At 32.7% G+C, this 20,933-nt stretch overlaps 3 protein-coding genes across 3 annotated transcripts; 1 reads left to right on the top strand and 2 right to left on the bottom strand.

Moving 5' to 3' along the window:
- Window positions 1–308: 308 nt before the first annotated feature.
- On the top strand, window positions 309–2,967 carry LOC142531753 (small ribosomal subunit protein eS10z-like). Its single transcript, XM_075638003.1, has 5 exons — window positions 309–408; window positions 511–559; window positions 673–952; window positions 1,695–1,830; window positions 2,731–2,967. The coding sequence occupies exons 1-5, from the start codon at window positions 406–408 to the stop codon at window positions 2,794–2,796; spliced, it is 534 nt and encodes a 177-aa protein (XP_075494118.1). The 5' UTR covers window positions 309–405; the 3' UTR covers window positions 2,797–2,967.
- A 2,476-nt stretch (window positions 2,968–5,443) lies between these two features.
- On the bottom strand, window positions 5,444–7,715 carry LOC142531363 (putative polygalacturonase). Its single transcript, XM_075637463.1, has 5 exons — window positions 7,377–7,715; window positions 7,115–7,235; window positions 6,564–6,738; window positions 6,401–6,471; window positions 5,444–6,310 (listed from the first exon to the last, which is right to left on the bottom strand). Exons 1-5 carry the CDS (start codon window positions 7,713–7,715, stop codon window positions 5,595–5,597), a joined length of 1,422 nt encoding a protein of 473 aa, XP_075493578.1. The 3' UTR covers window positions 5,444–5,594.
- Window positions 7,716–16,177: 8,462 nt separating this feature from the next.
- LOC142530491 (uncharacterized) lies at window positions 16,178–20,725 on the bottom strand. The gene is made up of 7 exons (XM_075636324.1): window positions 20,539–20,725; window positions 19,864–20,463; window positions 19,715–19,776; window positions 19,412–19,576; window positions 18,663–18,989; window positions 18,048–18,499; window positions 16,178–16,280 (listed from the first exon to the last, which is right to left on the bottom strand). The coding sequence occupies exons 1-7, from the start codon at window positions 20,723–20,725 to the stop codon at window positions 16,178–16,180; spliced, it is 1,896 nt and encodes a 631-aa protein (XP_075492439.1).
- Window positions 20,726–20,933: the final 208 nt, after the last annotated feature.

Genomic DNA, 20,933 nt, shown 5'->3' with positions numbered 1-20,933 from the left:
AGCAAAGCGATCAATTATGGTCATGTAACTATATTTTAATAATCAATTTTAGTCATTTTCCTCAAAATCATGTCATTAAATGACTAATATCATTGATAAATTGTATAATCACATTGTTAAATATATTCAATGTCACAAGAAATTTTTTTAAGCATGTGATTATAAAAATTTAACGATAAGGTTAGTCATTTAATTACATGTTTTTAACGAAAATAACTAAAATTGATTATTATAAATGTTTTTAATACATTGACCCTTTAAATAAAGATATTATGGGCTTAGCCCAAAGCGTATTATAAAAAGCCCAATCTTAAAGCCCAACTACAAACACAATCTGTATGCTAGGGTTTCATTATACTCATCACACCAAGAATTCAGCTGCTCCTGTCGATTTGCTCAGTAGCAATGGTAAGGCTGTTAATCTTTCGAATTTTTTTTTACGTTACTTTAATTGTTTAATAACCCATCTCTTTTGAATTATTTGTTATTTTGATTAAATTCCTTGTTCAGATTATCTCAGAGAAGAACCGGAGAGAGATCTCAAAGTATCTTTTTCAAGGTCAGATTATTGTTGTGCTGTTCTGGGTTCTTGCATGTGTATAGAGATTCATGAATGCAATTATTAATTTCTTTGTTCGTACAGTTTGTGATGCTTTTTTGGTATGTTTACAGAGGGTGTGTGCTATGCGAAGAAGGATTTTAATCTGGTGAAGCATCCAGAAATTGATGTTCCCAATCTCCAGTTGATTAAGCTTATGCAGAGCTTCAAGTCGAAGGAATATGTGCGCGAGACTTTCGCATGGATGCATTATTATTGGTATCTTACAAATGATGGAATTGAGTTCTTGCGCACATACCTCAACCTGCCATTAGAGATTGTGCCTGCTACGCTGAAGAAGTCTGCCAAGCCACTCGGCCGTCCGACGGGTGGTCCCCCAGGAGATCGACCTCGGTAAGGATATATAAATTTGATCATTTTATTTCTTTGTTAATGGGTTAGTGGATCCATATGTTTTGCTTAGTTAGGTAATTCCGACCATGTTAGGGTGGATGATAGAATATCAGTTTGACTAGTTAATTGTAAATTGTTTTTATAGACCGGGGGAAGAAAGGTGGTCGCACCTCTCGAAAAAAGTTCAACTTTTACATGTGTTTTTCATAAAATTTAAGTTTACGCCACCTTAATATATTGAATCAGCCACTCTAGTTCAATCTCCACCCTGAATCCTTTGTGAAATCCTGTTTAGAATCCAGGTACTTGCCTTACTCTATGACATCCAATTGGTAATTGTTTTCATGCATCCGATAGTTTGTCGGCTGTAGATTCTGCATGTCTATGTTACTGGGATATGTGTTTTTTTTTAATCGTGAGGATTGGCCGTGTTCTAAATTAATGATACTGGAAATAGAATTTTAAAGTATATTTGTGTCTGCTTTTCAATGAGATCTAGTTTTTACATCAATGATAAAAACATGTATCTGGTGTGTTTCTGGCTTTTATTGTAACTTTGGTATGATTTGGGCTGTCAAAAATTGTTAAGCTCTTTTTGTCTCAAGGATGTTAAAGGAATTACGAGTCATTTTGTTTTTACTTTTGTGGAGGTATGCAGTTTGTTAACTTATGATCAGCACATCTTTCGTTATTCATCCTAATATATATAGTGATTATGGGCTGTTTGTCTTTAATGGCATAGTGGACCTCCAAGATTTGAGGGTGACAGACCTAGGTATGGTGATAGAGATGGCTACCGTGGCGGTCCAAGGGGGCCACCAGGTGAATTTGGTGGTGATAAGGGTGGTGCACCAGCTGATTACCAACCTGCCTTCAGGGTAATTTCAATTTTTCTGTTGCTAAATTTATTTCTCAATCAGGATCAAGTTTCATTTGTATTTTTCCTTACCATTGTTTTGATAAGAATGTGTGATCTGTGTTGTATTATCTGTTTGAGAGCACGATGCACTCTTTACGGATTCGTGAATGCATGACCATGCCTTTTGAGTTTAGCACGACTGTTCATGAGATTATAAAATGACGTGTCAAAAAAATATTCTTGTTTTATCATCATTTTGATACAGCCCTTCTGCAACATGGTAAAAAAATATGTTTTTTGCTCTGAATGAATCGAGATACAAGAAACAGATTTTAATTTTTATTTTCCAAGGCCTTGAGAATTAAGCAACATTCTACAATGAGAAATAGCATTGATCATGTTTAGTTAAAAACAAAGCTTGATGTGGTGAAACCATTTGAGTATTGGTCACGCCTTTGTTGACTGAGTGCTATGTTGATAATGAAAAACTTTGATTTTTGCAATGTTTGTGAGAGCTGTTCAGGGTTGTTGATTTATGTGAATATATTTTTTCAGCATTTTTTTCTAGTTCAACCGATTTAGATTTCTTTAGAACGCATCAAATATTCTTCCTTTGGAAAGGGGCTCTGAAGATTCCATAACTTTCCTATTAGAAAAATTTCTGGTTGATTTTCCCTTAAAACTTTCTTCCCTTTGTATCATAACATCTCTATTTGGTGAGATGAAAGTAATTGTTGTTAATAGTCTTTTCTGACCAGTGGACTAGTTGGGTTCCCTTATTTCTTCAATGTACAAGTTTTAGCTGTTCATCTTTGTTCTTGGATCCTTCAGCATGCCTTGTATGAATACACAAAATAAGAAACGGGACATAAGTTCTGAATATCCACAGTTTAAAAATTGAGTTTCTATCACAATGCAGGGTGCCGGTGGTCGTCCTGGTTTTGGCCGAGGTTCTGGTGGCTTTGGCGGGGCGCCTCCCAGTTAACTTTGTCTGCTAGATTTTCCATTGTTTCATAGTTTTTGCTCGTTGGAAATTCAGATGTCACTATCCATTAGGACTTGAGCGAATTTTTTTCATTAAGAAAACCTTAATGTACTGCGGTGTTGTCTACAATTTTGTTTACTTTGGATCAATATCAAGTTGTGTTTTTTCGAAGATTGCAAATTTTACCTATGATTAGCCCTGTGTATGTTCGTAACATGTTGGTAATTAAAATGAAATTTACAAATGAATCGAAGAAAAACGAAATTTAACTTTTAAATATAAGATAAATATGACAATTATTATTAATTCATTAAATCATAAATAAAATACTAAAAATACATTATATAATAGTCATTCTAATTTACATTATAATGATGAGTAGGTCTCTTGTGAGATGGTCTCACGAATCTTTATCTGTGAGACGGGTCAGCTCTACCGATATTCACAATAAAAAAATAATATTTTTTCATGGATGACCTAAATAAGATATCCGTATCACAAAATACGACCCATGAGACCGTCTCACACAAGTTTTTGCATATAACCAAAACATATAAAATTTAATAAACATGTTTTTTTATAGTCAATAATTTTAATTTTAGTCAACTCTTTAGAGTTTTATCTTATAATATTGTTATAATAGGTAATGAATTCATAAAACTATAACTCCATCGTATCAAATTTCTAACAAACTCATAATCGAATTAATTTTTATAATAGATTTCTTTATTCTTATAGCGAATAAAATTAGGAAATATTCATTAAATTAACTTTTATAATCGATTCTATTATCCTTGTACAAAAATTTTCAAATATAATCATCAAATAAAACATTATAATAAATGAACAAATTAATCAAGGGACTTCATGTTTACACTTCATTTGTAAAAAATTGACACATATTTTACACAAGAAGTGGAGTGTAGATAACATAAAAGATAGTATAAATATCAATTCCAATTAATTAAATACATATCGATTTTTAAAAATCTGTAACGCCCCATATTTGACGAAAGTGTAGATAACATAAAATTGAGTGTAAATATCAACTCCCATTATTTAAATACATCTCTTTTTAAAGATTTTATAACCCCTCATATTTGTTGAGTGTCCCCACTTTACCAACACATGTCTTTCCAACGTATTTTTTTCCGCACTCATATACACATTGAGGAACTTCTCGGGGACTCAACAATCTCATAATTGTCTCAACTCAAGCACACTTAATTTTGAAGTTCTTATGTGACGACCTCTCCGAATAAAAAATGTATCTTGTTGATATGAGTAAAACCTATCAAATATTTTATGTCTTCCTCTTATGTACAGTCGCAAACCTCCATATTCTCATAATCCCTCTCGTTCTGGTGTGAAATCGATTCATCCATGTTCTCATTTTCTTAGAAGTATGTCATGAGCTGCTCTTTTTCCGTGCAATCTCTTGACACCGACGATCACTTTTCGCTGTCTTTTCAGCCTCGGATTCGCATATTTTGTTTATTGAAAAGATAATTTTTGTTCATCCAAAATTAAAACCAAAATCTCCTCAAATGATTATGTAATAAATAGTTATATTGCATGTATTTATTTTCGGCTTGCTATTTTCATTTTTTTATGGTTGTTTGTCACACAAATTTTGAATAAATAATTTTCTTGAATCTCTTGGTCATATTATCTTTGTCAGTAACTTACATACATTTTATCTGAATCATTTTATTTATAATTGTCATATGATTCTCTTTACATTCCTTTGTTTTGAAAAAATTCATATTATTTTTATAGTTAGAAGTATTAAAAATTATATTTCTATTTTACAAATTATATAGTATAGACATTGTTAATTATTAAATAAATTGGATAATTACAAATATATTATCTAAATTTTAAAAATTATTATAAATTTTTATCATAGACGTGATTATAAAAGTATAATAAAACATTATTAATTTTTTGACTTATTTTCACCTCAGTGTTTATCTCCATCTAATTTTTTAGCTTAATGTTTTGAGTAATAAACTTTTAAAGAAACCCAAAAAATAAATTAAATTGTTAATTTTAAACATCAAATTAATAACAAGGACTAACTGTGTATTAATTTCAAAGATTAGAGAAAAAATATTGAGGACCACAAAAATTTAAGTGTTAAACTTATAGACCAAAAGTATAATCAACAACATGGATATTTTTATGTACTCGTGCAAAAATATATTATTATTATAACTAATTTTCTCGTTATTTAAATACAATAAGAATTAGCGGTTGAAAAATAAAAGATAATAAAAATAAGGTGAGAATTATTCTCCTCGTATCATTCTTGTATATATATATATATATATATATATACTTCTATATTATTATTATATTATTAAGTGTGAGGACATGATAATAACTACCCAAAGAGGACATCAACTTTTTTTTTCCAATTTTACCCTTATATGATACTAATATTACACTTTTATTTTTTTTAATTTCAACACACATTTTTTTATTTCAACCATTCAAATATCAATTTAGTCCCTCCATAATTTGTCAAATTTCACTTTAGTCCATCGATAATGATAAAAAAATATTGTACACACACGCATCGCGTGTGCAGAGTAACTAGTATATAATAAGAGTACGAAGTATAGGACAACTCGGATATATAAGTTATATAAAATGATTTTATTATTTGAATATAATTGTAAAAAAAATCATATTCTTTCAGGAGATGTAAAAGAAGAAGCCAAGAAATACTATCTGTCGAAACACAGAAACTCTGCTAATTATTGGCTTCAAATCACACTCCGAATCCAAGAAAATCATACACTAACATGACATGTCTCCAACTCAACATTATCGATATCCAGCGTATCTGCAGGGAAACTACACTCAACCTTCTTATCTTCCAACAAATCACAGGGCTTCGGGCTCACACGATTAGACGTCCCGCTGATATCTGTGCAGTTCCAGGGCAATTTCTTCGGTTTCTCATCAAAAGAAGTGGAGTTCTTCTTCTTAGCCATCTCAATTGTCACATTTGAAATGCAGATGTCCGTAAATGGATGCCCCTCGATCCCGGCAAGATTTCCAGCAATAGTTACGTTCTTTCCTACCATATTGATGTAATTTATGTTCTTTATCACCGGAATCGCCTTAGGATCATATCCTTCATCAGGATGCGAACCATATGAACCAGTCATCCAGAAAACATACTTCATTGTTTTCATGTTCATGTTCCTGACATAGATATCTTTCACATAGGCTCCCCTTCCAGGGGCAGTTTTGATCCTAACGCCGGACTGCGAGTTAATGGCGTAGATATCTTCTGCTCGAACGTCCTGGATCCCACCAGACATTTCGCTCCCAAGTGCGATGACAGCACTATCCGGTGAAATGCACGTAAATTTTCTTATGCTCAAGTGTTGTGTTGGCATCCCGAATTTTATACCGTATTGGTCCCAACCACTCTTGACAGCTATGCAGTCGTCTCCAGACACGACATAGCTCTCTCTTATACGAGTGTTGGTGCAAGAATCTGAAACAAAAATAGCTTATTAGCCATGCGGATCATTACAGATGAGATGTTACTCAGAATTCTCAAAGGGCCGGGTTTGAATTAATCAACCTGGATTGATCCCATCGGTGTTTGGAGAATCAACTGGTGCAAGGATCGTTAGCCTCTCGATGATGACATCCCTACAAATTGTTTTGATGTCGAACATGTGAGTTAGAAAACGCGATTTTATGACATTTTGAGACTTAGATCAATCACGGAAAGAAGTGTGTACCTGCAGTATGTAGGATGAACATTCCATGATGGAGAATTGATCAACGTTAAATCTGAGATTTGGACTTTGTTTGAGTAAAGGATTTCAATGAGGTATGGCCTTGTGTTATTAAGTTCCATGCTCTTGAATTTTTTCCACCATATTGCACCTTGCCCATCTATTGTTCCATTTCCTCCTGCAACCACGTATTTTTCCCTTTTTAATAATGGAGAATTTTGTTTAAATAGTGAATCCAATTACATCCTTTAATGAAATAAATTCAAATTTTCTTCTATAAAGTTTTTTATACTTAAATAGGTAATTATTCAAAATGACAGATCTGATAAGGTTTCATTTGGATAGAAAGATTTGGAATTGAAACAAGGATACAGCAAGGATTTCGACTGACTTGATCATTTTATAGAAAATTTGAAATCCATCGTTAAAAACGTAGAGGATTTCGAATCCATGGATTTTATGCATGAGTATCCAAACAAGTGAGATGAATTTGGATGCTGGGATTTGAAATCATTCAATCCAAAGGCAGCTTTAGATTATGTAATAACACATACCTGTAACAACGACATCGGTAAGATTAGTTCCGAATATAAGACTTTGAAACCTCTTCCCCGCCGCATCTCTTCCTCGTCCATACGAAGGCAATGGATCGATCAACGGGTACTCCGACTCTTCCTAATATTCAGAAATGTATAGAATTCAGTCGTCAAATCGGAAACGGGATAAAAAATTTAAATTTCAAGGTAAGTAGAAATCGATTTTTGCATCACAAGTTACATGGACTAATAAAATGTATGCAAGAGAGTAGAGTAAAACCTGAGATGCAAGAAGGACTGCCTCTTTGTGCAAATAAAGAGTGAAATGACTAATGAGGCTGAACGACCCAGTCAGCCATTTCCCCGGCGGCACGACCAGCTGAGCGCCGCCATTGGATGCAACCTTGCTGAGATTAGCAATGGCAGCTTTAAAGACCGCCGTGTTCGACGTTTTCCCATCTCCTTTACCTCCAAAATCTGCCAAACTTGCGGTGTGTTTTCGACAGCTTATGGCCTGATAATCAACTGTGCCTTTACGCTTTGTGATGCCACTGCATTTTGCAGATGCTGCATTGATACACAGCAACCCAAGAATGAAACAGATCAAAGATCTCTCCATGACCTGCAAAAAACCATATCATAGGATAAAAATATACCAAGATTATATATATATATATATATATATTAACTTTTTTTGCATGTTCATGCATTTGAATTCCACACACACACACAAACCCACACACACATATATATGTATATATATATATATATATATATATATATATAATCAAGACTTTGCATATACTTACAATGAGATTATGTGAAAAAAAGGCTGAGTTTTCATTGTAAGATGGGGGGCATCATTGATTTATATATAGCAAACTTTGTATGTAATATGCAATAAATGTGAATCCAAGAAAATCTTAGAAAATTTTGAAATCAAGATATGTTTACAATTAATTGGCAAATTTTATGCATACAATGCATTACCTTTAACAGCCAATCACATAATATATTTGAAAATTCGAGTTTAATTGCGTCTAAGAAAAATAATTGTATGCATCACTCCTCGATTTTTAATGCCCATTCTTTGAAAACGGATAATCTCTAAATTTAGATTTTTTTCGTTTTTGAAATCTAATCATGAATTTGGGTTTATTTAAATAATTATTTACTACGTGATCCTTTGACCATTTCGTAATAAATTTTATGGGATTTTTTTATGGATGGAGAATTAAGTTATTTTTTAAAATCACTTTCCTAAAATCTTCATATAAGTTCGTTTATGTAGCAAAGAGATAGATATATAAGACTAAAAATGTATGATTCTTCTAGAAATTTTTTGAAAGTAGGTGAGAAGCAAAAATAGGAATGTTTGCAAATAAAATCATAAAGCTAATGTAAGTTAAAGTTTGATGTAAGTTAAAGTTAGTGTTCGGAGGAAAATTGCTTCCATACTTATTTTTTAAAAAAAAATTACTACAATATCCTTAACCTACGTAATATTTGTCATTTTTAATTATATAAATTTGGTTATTACTCCATCAACAGTGTATTTATATAATGATGTCAACTAGAGTGAATCGGGTGAGTTGAGTGGGACAATCAACCGGATGATGATATAAGTGTTGTGTTTAAGGAAATGAGAAAAGGATATATTTGTGATGAAAATATATCTGTAAGCTATGGCTTCCAACAAAACCTGCAAATTAGAAGATGAACTCGTGAATGGGTGCCGAAAAAGTGTCCGGCGTAGCCACTCTGATGCTTAAGTCAGCAAGTGAAGAAGAATGATAAAATGACGATATATGTGTGAATATACATGATTGCTTGAGAATTCAAAATTCCAAAATCTGTAAATGAGAAGTATACCTGTTATTTATAGGAGAAAATATCATGATTACCTAGTTTTCAGTGTCCACCTGCTAAGTATGGTAAGGCGGCTGCCCATACCCTGCTTCTGATGACTTATCTGACACGCAAAACCCGTGTAGTTCTGACAGTAATGATTGTCAAGCACAAGGTAGCTCATACTGATACACTCGAGTGTGGTACGCTTCTCGAGGTAGTCCGGGTATAAAGTTCCCGAGAGCTTGCATGAGAGCTCGGACTCCTGATTGCCCGGGGAGAAAATGTCTCGGGCATCCCCCTATGCGGCTGCTGAAAAAAGCATTATGTATATTGACTCTTATTTGAGCTATCCATTTAGTTTCTCGGGTCATCCATGACCCGGACTCTTATACTCTTATGGGGGTATCATATAATATCATTAAATTTTGAATATTTTACATCAAAATTTATTTATCTTATTATAACATGATTCTTGAAAATTTATAAAAGATTTAATAAAAATAAAAAAAACAAATTAAAAAATATGTATAAATGCACAAAATATGGAAAAAAATAAATCTGAAAATATAAATTATAAAAAAATTAAAATTAAAATATAATTTTTTGTAATAAAATATAATTTTGAATTTTATGAATTTCATTAAAGCTCTTAAAAACTCATATATAAATAAAATTTAACATTTTAAAACATCTACAAAAATATTTATAAAAATTAAGAGTAATTATGGAATATGATAACTTTTTTAAGAATTCAAATGTCAAATTGTAACTTTAAACAATTAACAAAGAAAAAGCAGAAAAAAAATCCTCCGAACACTACTCCGTTAGTCATGCTCAATCAAATGTTTTACATAATCACATTCTCTTTATTGGCAAACATCTCAAAGTCAATGGTCATTCATATGGCTAAATTACTATTTACACAAATTTAGGACAAAAAATCGAGTAATTAATGTCTAAGTTCAATCTAATGGACAGACTCAAACTCGGTACTAATTTAAACAAATCGATTTTCTTTTAATATTTTTAATTCTATTTTCAGAATTCTGCATATTTTAATAAAAAAATATTAATAATTTATGGGTTATGTATACATAAAAATGTCATAATTTCCAGTTCATTGAATTTATAGATTTTTAAAATTAAAAAAAATTACAAAATTATAAACCGGAGAACTGAGTCAAATACCCAAGCTAAATTTGGTTTGGACCCGGCTCGTTTGATGCAATTAATGGCGTAATTTTGAGACATTTGTTCGACCCGACTCGTTTTATTTGTCCAATCTCGATGACTCGATTGTGCAATTAATTAAATTGATATTTAAATTTGACTTGTTCTTCGGTCCAAGATATAAATCTTATTCCAAAATTACAATTAAATTAATTTCATGAAATTAAATTCATTATCGATTTTTAGGATCGAAATCATAATTTCATTTTGTGCCGTGTATATATATATGTACGTACACGTAAAAAAGATCAAATATCATCTCTATGAGTTATGCTTTGAACCAATATGGTATTTTATAATAATAATATACTTCGTTAATGTGTTAGTCTAAAATTTACCTCATGTACGTCACGAAATAGCAGTTGCGGATTTCAAATAAAATAATATTATAAATAAAGACAAAAGTTCGTGTGAGACGGTTTCACGGGTCATATTTTGTGAGACGGATATCTTATTTGGGTCATCTATGAAAAAATATTATTTTTTATGCTGATGGTACTATTTTTTATTGTGAATATCGGTATGGTTGACCCGTCTCACAGATAAATTTTCTTGAGAATACCTACTCGTAAATAAAACCCTCTTATCAAAAGCAAAATGTTTCGGTAATAATAAATTTGGTAACAAGTTGTTTTCAAAAAAAAGTTTGGTGTAATAAGTTTGGATTATGGAAATATTATAAGAGAAATTACTTGACGTCTCGAAAATAGTCGAAATTAATGTTCAAATTGCTAAGTAAAATATCAGACATTTATTAAATTATATTTTGTAATGTACATAGGGGATATGATTTTTCGTTCTAGTTCCCTTTCTTGTTTATGGAAAGAGACTATTGGCCAAATTATTTAATTTTTAAACAACCAATAATGTTCATAACTTGAAACGAGAATGAGGACGGAAATGAGAATTTGAACCTCACGATTTCGGGTTCGGGGATTCTTTGAACCCAAAAAAACGGGGATCGGGGTGAGTAATGAGGGTCGGAATTGAATTCGAGGACGAGAATTAGGATGACAAATCCGCCCCCACACTGCTATGCCCTGTCACATTATCATCCCTAAGTTGAATCCATCTTATCTCTAAATTAATTACTCAATCCACTAATTAGACACTAATATGGGAATTATTATACATTTTAAAAATATTTAAATTCTATAAATTGGCTATTATTAATTTCCCGAACTACTTGCCGTTGGATACATCATTTCTCTAAATTAATTATATATATATATATATATATATATATATATATATAAAGGAAATTAATCCAATTTTTGTCCCCACCGACTCTATAAGTATCACTATAAAAGGAATTTCAATTAAAATGTGTAGTGTGAAAAGAAACTAGTAGAGACCGGGATTGTAGCCCATTCGTAATTGAAGAAAAAGGTATTTTATTCAACTATCTTGTCTCAGTTCATATATGTAATAAAAAAATATTTTCGACTCGATCTAAATATATAGTGAAAAATGATTGTAGCTCATTTGTAATTGAAAAAAAAGGTATTCTATTCAACGATCTCGACTCAGTTTATATCTATAGTATAAAAATATTTTCGACTCTGTCCAAATTTGTAATAAAAAATATTATTTTTTATTTAAATCATCATATATCACATAAAATATTTTTAACATAAAAATAATATTATTATACAATATTTCTTTATAACATAAATAACAAAAAATTTGATAATTTTGCATTCAAAAATAATATTTCTGACATAAAAAGTAATAATTTTCATGTGTCAAAATTGGTCAGTGATTCATTTAAAAAATTGAATCGTGAGATGGTCTAACGTAAATTCGCAAAAATAAAATTATAAAAATGCATTGCCATCGATTCTTTTATTTAATTTCATATTCTTTTCCAATCTTAATGAATTTTACAATTAATTAAAATGAATATTTAATTTTGGGTGGTTCTTCCGTCCACGAGATAAAATTAAATCTCATCCCAAAATTTTATAAAGCCGCCCATAATATCCAAATGTCACGCCACTGATTTTCAGGCCGCTTTTCTTTCATATTAGTGACTTGAAACGTTTGTAGAAAGACATAATTCAATATATAAAAAAAATTTAATGAAGAAAGAATTTTTTATAATTATGTCTCGATTTCAATATATTTTTTTTAAATAATTACTCTAATTAATTATAAAAAAAACATTATTCATAACACATAAATACTAAAAAATATACTATTTTCCAACACATAGAAATTTATAAGAGTAGGTCTCTTGTGAGTCGGTCTCACGAATCTTTATATGTAAAAAAATATCAATTCTATCGATATTCACAATAAAAAGTAATATTGTTAGCATAAAAAGTAATATTTTTTCATAGATGACCCAAATAAGATACTCGTATCACAAAATACGACCCATGAGACCATCTCACACAAATTTTTGCGAATTTATAAATATAAATCTCCTTGGATTTTGAAATAATTATAATATCTAGTCGCTATTTAGCATGATATATTAAATAACTTCAAAGTCAACAAAATTAACCTCACGGAAATTTTGACTGATCGTACGCTTTCAAAGCCTGGCGATTGCGAAAGGTGAATTTAGATATATATATATTTTATATAAATATTGGTAGATTTTCTAGGATCTTCTTTATGATTTTAAAATTTTAAAATTAATTAATTATATTTATATTTATATTAAATAAAACATGCCAATTGGGAGATTGGGTGTCCACCCCTCCGTAATCCGACGGTGCCACATCCACCTCACATTTCTCCGATACCGCTCTCATATGATGACACGTGTCATAACCGTCACGTTATTTTTGTGCCTTTTGTTCCCGAAATTGGTCTTCCTTTACCTACCTTATAACTCAATTTGCCTTTCTTACCCCTTAACCATTTTTGAATTACTTTGTAGATTATTCATCTGAAGAAAGAAAAAATAAAAAGAAAAGTTGTGCCGTTATTAATAGCAATAAATTTGAGATAAAAATTGCATATATTTGTTTTTATAATTGGTATTATACTCAATATTATATTTTCATTCTGATAAATTCTAAGCTGATGTAGTGTTAAAAAAAATTTGAATTGTATCGTGATAAAATTTTTATAAAACAACGAACGTTTAGTTATACATGTCTCATGAAATAGTTTAAATTGTGGATGCATGTTTCTTCTTAAATTTGTGAGTTCAATCCATTGGGTAAATTTGTTAGAGTAAGTCTCTTGTGAGACGATATCACGAATCGTTATCTGCGATACGAGTCTAACCCTACTGATATTCACAATAAAAAGTAATACTCTTAACATAAAAAGTAGTAATTTTTCATGGATGATCCAAATAAGAGATCCGTCTCACAAAATACGACCTGTGAGACCGTCTCATACAAGTTTTTGTAAATTTTTTATACCCCTTTAACTTCTTTTATTTTAAATAAAAACAATTTTTAGGTAAGTTCTCAATTAAAAAATATATTATAGATTGTTGAACCAAAATTAGTTAATGTTTTCACCAGAAAATTGGTGAAGGTCACCAAAATATGTTAACATTACACTCAAAAGAATTGCCACATGTCTCACTACTTCATTCTACATGACACGCTTAGCAAGTGTCGTGTGAATCCACGTACGAATAAAAAACAAACACGATTAATTTAGAAACGCGCCCTCAATTTAATAACGAACAAGGAATTCGTGTTGTTTTGTCCCGACCTTTTGAATCAAATATAGTGTGATTTTCACCCCTAAACTACGAGGTTTAGTAATAAAGAATCACGATGAAAACAATCGAAACTAGAACGAACCTTCAAAGAACAAGCCTATGACAATCCGTGCAAGAACGATCGACAAACGCCACAAAGTTAAAAACTTTGATAAGTTTGATTTTGGATTACAAATCAAGAGCCTTGAAAAAGTTGAGAGAAAAATCTCTAAAACTTAGATAAAATATCAATAATCTCAATAATGAATGTTAATTTTCATCCCAAATATCTTGTAATAATAAAGGGATATCACAAATCTAGTTGCCAAAATAAAGAAAACTCTATCTAAGGAAATTCTGCACCAAATCTGCGAAGGGACACGGACCCCGTGTAGAGGTCCGCGAGGGGGTCCGTGTAGACTCGGCCATTGCTGGGAACATAGGACACGGACCCCGTGTATGGGTCCGTGCTTGGGTCCGTGTAGACTCGGGATTTCTTCATCTTGGATGTGATGTACACGGACCCCGTGTACAGGTCCGTGCAGCCTCGGTCCTTCAAAAAATGTGCTTAAATAATATTCCTTTGGTTCCCGAACTCACTTCCATGCATCACGAACCCTTCAGCACTTTGCTCCTTGCACGTAAGCCCTCCTTGATTGCTCATAAGCTCATTCAATGCTTCTTTGAACTTCTTCAGACGTCCCCTCGTGATTGGTCCCTCTGGCAACTCTAACGGATCTCATGCTTTCCTTGGAGCCTGACCACCCGTGTTCGCATCAAAGTGACTAGTATCACATTAAATAGCGGTGATTGAAATTAAGTCATTTGATTCCTTCTACAAATTAAACGTGTGTTGATATTAACCAATTGTTAGGGACTCTTTTTATCATGAGTAGGTCTATTGTGAGACGGTCTTACGAATCTTTATATATGAGACGGGTCAATCCTGTCTATATTTACAATAAAAAGTAATAATTTTAGTATAAAAAGTAATATTTTTTCATGGATAACCCAAATAAGAGATCTGTCTCACAAAATACGACACATGAGATCGTGTCACACAAGTTTTTGCTTTTTATTATTTTCAACGATAGTTTAATTTTTAAGTATGTATTATGTTGATTTATCTCGTGCGACAAGCTCGACCGAAGAAATATTGGTAAAGATTGAAAGAGATGTTTGCTAATAAACGTACAGGAAATTAATTGAAATATTATAATGTGTGTATCAGAAGTTAGTGTTGTGCTCTGGTGTTGTTAACACGAGCACACAACATGCATCGAAAATTAAGTATTAACACACAAATATAACTTTAATAAATTAATATCAGATTTAAATTATGCACAAGTACGAATACTTGTGCGATGCCTCATGGCAAAAAATTCACTAGAAAAATTATGTAAATCGTTTACACCAAAACAATACTAGTGAGAAAACAAAACCAAATTCCTTGACACTCCAAGGAATTAAAAATGCATAAAATTAAATCACATAAAAACTAGATGCATAAAATAAACAACGTATTGCTTAAAACCAAAGAAACCACTCTTCGATCAGCACTCTGCGTCAGTGTTGTTCTTTAGTGTTGGCAACACCAACCAGCAACACGGTATATGTGAATCAATCACACAAAATCTTCAACACGAAAATCTTCAATATCTGAACTCTCTGTGTATTCCGAAAAATCCAGCAGCTCTCATACGCTGTAAAGTGATCAACCGATCACACAAAAACGTAGAGCAAATATATGTTGGACTCTTCTAATTTCTTCTATGTGAAAATCTCCCTAGTCCAACACACCAAAAGCCTCTCTCCACAAAAAGCCTCTTCTCTCTCTAAAGCCCTTCTTCTCTCTCTCTACAAAGCACTCTCAAAGCCACATGTACGGCTATATTGCTATACATATTTAAATCCATGATTTGACTTAAAAGTTATTCCATAAAAGAGTCCTACAAAATATGGAAACAAGATTTTCATTAGATAAAAAACTCTTTTAAACAAGACTAAAATATATTAGAGATAAAATCATATTAAAAACAAATCATATAATATCTAGATATAAATCAATCAAGTTCTTATCATCAAAAAATAAATCAAGAAAGATCTCATAATCTAGAAATAAGTAAACCAAGATATTATCATTTAGAATTAAATCAAACAATATTTGATAATCTAGAAAGGCAAAATTTTAAATTGATAATATCAATTTCGCAAAATAATAAAGGAATAAAATATTCCTTTCAATCTCCCCCTTTTTGCCTTTCTGGACAAAACATCCAAAAATGATAATCTTGGTAAGCATCGCAGTCAGTTAAGCTCCCCCTGCATTAGAGTGTGTCTCCCCCTGAGTCAAAATTCATCTCCCCCTGAATTAAACATGTTAGAGCACTGGTGTTGTTGACAGTGTTGTCAACATCATCATTAGAACACCTGAAAACATAAGGAGACATACGAAAGAAAAATTCAATAATCACGCAAAAAGATATAAGAGAGACCCAAAAACAACATTACAGACATAACATAAGTATTCATTCTTTATCTTCTTATGTGTCATTTTTGGTTCTCCTACTCCCATTTTTGGCCAGAATGTAAGCCAACTTCCAAAAACACCATCTACTCAGCCACTTGTAGAATATGAGAGAAAATTATAGAGGTATATCAGGAGTTACGCACAAAAACGCACAAAGAAATCACGAGAGTAAGGAAAGATTGCAAGGGTAAATGAAAACAAGCAAGAGTAATTATCATGTATTCAACTGTAACAAAACATATATGCTCTTACTCTAACAAAATACAATGGTTCAATTCTTCAGCTCCAAAAAAAATCCGCATGGTAAAGGTAATATTTCCGAAATTACCCAAAACACTAATAATGGTTCTATCCCAAAATCAAATAGTAAAATTGATTCAAACTCGTGTTACGACGATTTCAAAAGAATATCCAGTAAAACCCACGCCGATTATAACTCACTGACACAAGTATACACATAAATTCAAAATCTAGGTAATCAAGGTTTTTATCAACTGTCATAGGTCAACACTGATATGTCACTGCACATGATGAATTCACGAAACAAAAATCAATATGCATGTCCTAAATATGCCTCCAATATGATGAATTATCAAAATTTCAGGCAGTGTATAAACTGTGCTGTGTCAGAACTTGGTGTTGGCAACATCTCCTGGCAACACCACTGAGTTTTATTCAAACTTCCATAAAATTTTATTTTGATTCAGAAATGGTAGCTCCCACACTAGAAGAACGGTCTTCAATGGACTCCCCTAGGTAGCTTTTTCCATTACTATTTTTACTTAGAAGTGGTAGCTCCCACACTAGAAGAACGATCTTCAATGGACTCATCTAAGTAGCTTTTTTCCATTTTCTTCTAAACAATTTTTTTATTTACCTCTTTTCTGTTTTTCTCCTTATGCTCACATTTTCCAAGTCACTTTTTCACATTAGACAATATCACTATTTCCATGAATATCCTCAACTACTTGATGCCTTGGATTGAGCATAATTTATTCCTCAACATTTGATTGGAAGTATGAACACTCAGAGAGTACCTTTCAGAAATTTCCTTCACTGTTCAGACATTACACAAATAAATAGGATGGTTATGATTATGCAGTATGCCTAAAATCCTAAAAATAGACATGCAAAAATGGTGTTGTCACCGGTGTTGGCAACACCAATGATAACATGTGTGTGTGATTATTGTACGCACATGCTGAGAGACTTCCGGAGATTGGAAAATCTCTCAAAGTCCAAAAGTTTCGTGAATATATCAGCCAGTTGATTCTCAGTCCTAACAAATTCCAGTCAAATTATGCATTTTTCAAACAAATATCGAATAAAGCGACGTCTTATGTCTATGTGTTTTGTTCGAGAGTGTTGAACAAGATTCTTAGAAATGTCTATAACACTTGAGTTTTCACAATATACCATCATGTAATTGCTTAACTTGTAATCCAAGGAAGAAATTTAGTTCTCCTACCATGCTCATTTCGAACTGTGATGACATGCAATCCACAAAGTTATTCACAAGTATTTCAAATGAAGAACCAAACATAATATCATCTACATATACTTGACAGATCAAAATATCATATTTCAGTTTTTGAATGAAAAGGATTTTGTCAACCTCACCTCTTTTGAAGCCCAGGTTTATCAAGTATTCGGCCAACCTACTATACCATGCCCTTGGAGCCTGTTTCAGTCCATACAAAGCCTTATTCAATTTGTAGGCATGGTCCAAGTGGTGAGGATCTTCAAATCCTTTAGGTTGACTAACATAGGTCTCCTCATTCAGAATTCCATTCAAGAAAGCACTTTTTACATTCATTTGATACAATTTAATACGCATGTGACATACTACAGCAAGCAACAATCGGACAGACTCAATATACCCTTGAGCTACCAACCGAGCTTTGTTCCGAACAATGTTACCAGATTCATCTGTTTTATTCTTGAAAATCCATTTTGTTCCAATAACATTGGTATTTAAAGGTCTAGGCACTAAATCCCATACATCATTGCGCACAAATTGTTCAAGTTTTTCATGCATTGCATTGACCCAAAATTCATCCTTTAGAGTATCATTCACATTTTTAGGTTCAATTGAAGACACAAAGCATGAGTGGCTTACCTGGGCGAATGTGGAGTTCATACACACTAATCTGATCATTTTTCGGTAGTCAACCTTCTCCTTTTTCCTAGTTTGCACATCTTCATGTAGTTCACCAATAATTTGTGATGATTAGGTGATTCTTCTGAATCTTGCTGGGAATTTCTTTTTCACTATTGATTACCACATCATCATCGTTATCATTATCCACAGTTTCTGTTCGGTTCAGAGGCGGTGTTGTGCTTGGTATTGCTTCACTGGTCTCAACACCAAACTCAACACTGTTTCTGGTCAGTGCCTCACTTATGTCCAGCAATTCTTCTACATCATCCTTCGGTGTTTTAACTGTCAGATCTGCAAGATCATCAAACACAATGTTAATTGATTCCATTGTAGTCCTAGTTCTCAGATTAAATACACGATAAGCACGACCATTAGTAGAATATCCAAGAAAAAGACATTTATCACTTTTGTAATCAAATTTAGCTAGATGATCTCTATCATTCAAGACCTAACCTACACATCCAAAAATATGAAAATATTTAAGGTTTGGTTTTCTTCCCGTGATAATCTCATATGAGGTCATTGTAGAACCACTCCTTAAATAAACACGGTTGGAAATGTGACATGCTGTATTTAAAGCTTCGGCCCAAAAATATTTTGGCACATTCTAAGAACTAAGCATGACCCGAGCCATTTCTCGAAAGGTTCGATTTTTCCTTTCAGCTATGCCGATTTTTTGAGGGGTCTTCAGAGATGAATATTCATGAGTGATACCTTTCTTATGGCACAAAGAAATAAAATGAGAATTTTCGAACTCCTCACCATGATCGGTTCTTATTTAACCACCCTCATATCATACAGATTTGTTATCGTAGCATGCAATTTCTTAAAAGGATCAAAAGTATCAGATTTTTCTCTAAGAAAGCTTACCCAAGTAAAATGCGAAAAATCATCAACACAAACAAACGAATATTTCTTACCACCCAAGCTTTCAACTTTCATCGGGCCCATTAGATCCAAATGCAAGAGTTCAAGGCACCGTTTTGTCGCAAAGTATTGCAACACCGGGTTCGCAACACGAGTTTGTTTACCTTTCTGACACGGTCCACAGACATATGAGTTACCTGAACTTAAATTTGGCATACCTCTCACAGCATCAAACTTACACATATTCTTCAAAGTCTTGAAGCTCACATGTCCCAGTTTTTGATGTCATAGGTCTAAATCACTCACCTTGGCACTTAGGCAACCATCACCTTCTCCCAATTGATAGCGATTGTCAGCATAACGAGTACCTGACATTACACAAACATCGACATCATTAAAAACTTCACAATTATTTTTATTGAACTTAACATGTAAATCATTGTCACAAAGTTGACTTATGCTTATTAAGTTTGAGTTAAGTCCTTCAACGTGTAGAACATTATGAAGTTCAGGAAGTCCGTCAATATTCAGGGTTCCTTTGCCTACAATTCTTCCTTTGGCACTACCACCATAGATTACACGCCCACTTTTTACTTCAACATAATCCGTGAGGTGTTCTTTAGATCCGGTAATGTGGTGTGAGCACCCACTGTCAAAGTACCATGCACCTGCAATGTTAGTTTTTAAAGAAGTATAAATGACATTGCAATGAATAACGGCTTTTGGTACCCAAACTTTCTTCACAGGAGGTTTCTTGACTGTTGTGATGCGCCTGGTGTTGGACAACACCGTGGGCAACACCAGATTTGCATGCCAGTTCATATAGTCATTTTTCAGTTTAAAACAGAAAGGTTTGATGTGACTTGGCTTATGACAGTAGTGGCAAATAAAATGTCGCTTTCTTTGCTTTGATTTAGAAGTTGACACTGGTTTCTTGGTTTGAGGCATCTTCACTGGCGGGTTAACTTTCAAATGAGAAGAGGAAGCTCTGTTTTGTTTCAGCAATCGTTCCGAGGCTTGCTTTGAGATTGACAGAGTCTTCATGGGAGGTTTCACTGTTAAGGGGACAGAGCAGTCTTCACTTGCCTTTACAAACACGGTTGATTTTTATTTAGAGTTGGAAGTTTCACCATGTTCATATGTGCTTTCAACATATCCAAGTCCAGTTCTGTTGTCCTTTCCCATAGTTAGAATTGAGTCAAGTTTTGATGAACTTGAGCTGAATTTAGCAGTAGTCTTTGTGGCCTTCTCAAGATCATCCTTGACTTTGCACAGTTCGAGGTCCTTCTTACCCAACAAGACTTCCAGTCGAGACATGCTACTCGTTAACTCAGTATTTCCTTTGAGAGCATAGAATTTATTTTATTTCTTTTGATCCAATCTTCGTATAGCTCTTCATACATAGCCTGCACACTTTCAAAGGTGAGTTCATCAGAATCAGTATCCTGGATTTCATGATTACCTGAGTCATTGTGAGATTTAACATTGAAACACAAGGATTTTGAAGCGGCCCGGTGTTGCAACA

The sequence above is a fragment of the Primulina tabacum genome, chromosome 17 (genome assembly GCF_025594145.1).
Source record: "Primulina tabacum isolate GXHZ01 chromosome 17, ASM2559414v2, whole genome shotgun sequence".
Taxonomy (NCBI): domain Eukaryota; kingdom Viridiplantae; phylum Streptophyta; class Magnoliopsida; order Lamiales; family Gesneriaceae; genus Primulina; species Primulina tabacum.
This window is presented reverse-complemented; position numbering and strand designations above follow the sequence as displayed.

Coding starts and splice junctions, on each gene's coding strand:
- LOC142531753 (XM_075638003.1), top strand. Junction 953..1,694: donor CCCCCAGGAGATCGACCTCG/GTAAGGATATAT, acceptor TTAATGGCATAG/TGGACCTCCAAGATTTGAGG. Junction 1,831..2,730: donor ATTACCAACCTGCCTTCAGG/GTAATTTCAATT, acceptor ATCACAATGCAG/GGTGCCGGTGGTCGTCCTGG.
- LOC142531363 (XM_075637463.1), bottom strand. CDS start 7,715: ATGGAGAGATCTTTGATCTGTTTCATTCTTGGGTTGCTGTGTATCAAT. Junction 6,739..7,114: donor TACCGATGTCGTTGTTACAG/GTATGTGTTATT, acceptor ACGTGGTTGCAG/GAGGAAATGGAACAATAGAT. Junction 6,472..6,563: donor GTTCATCCTACATACTGCAG/GTACACACTTCT, acceptor AACAATTTGTAG/GGATGTCATCATCGAGAGGC.
- LOC142530491 (XM_075636324.1), bottom strand. CDS start 20,725: ATGTCTCGACTGGAAGTCTTGTTGGGTAAGAAGGACCTCGAACTGTGC. Junction 19,577..19,714: donor ATGGTTGCCTAAGTGCCAAG/GTGAGTGATTTA, acceptor GGACCGTGTCAG/AAAGGTAAACAAACTCGTGT. Junction 18,500..18,662: donor ATGATAACGATGATGATGTG/GTAATCAATAGT, acceptor ACATTCGCCCAG/GTAAGCCACTCATGCTTTGT.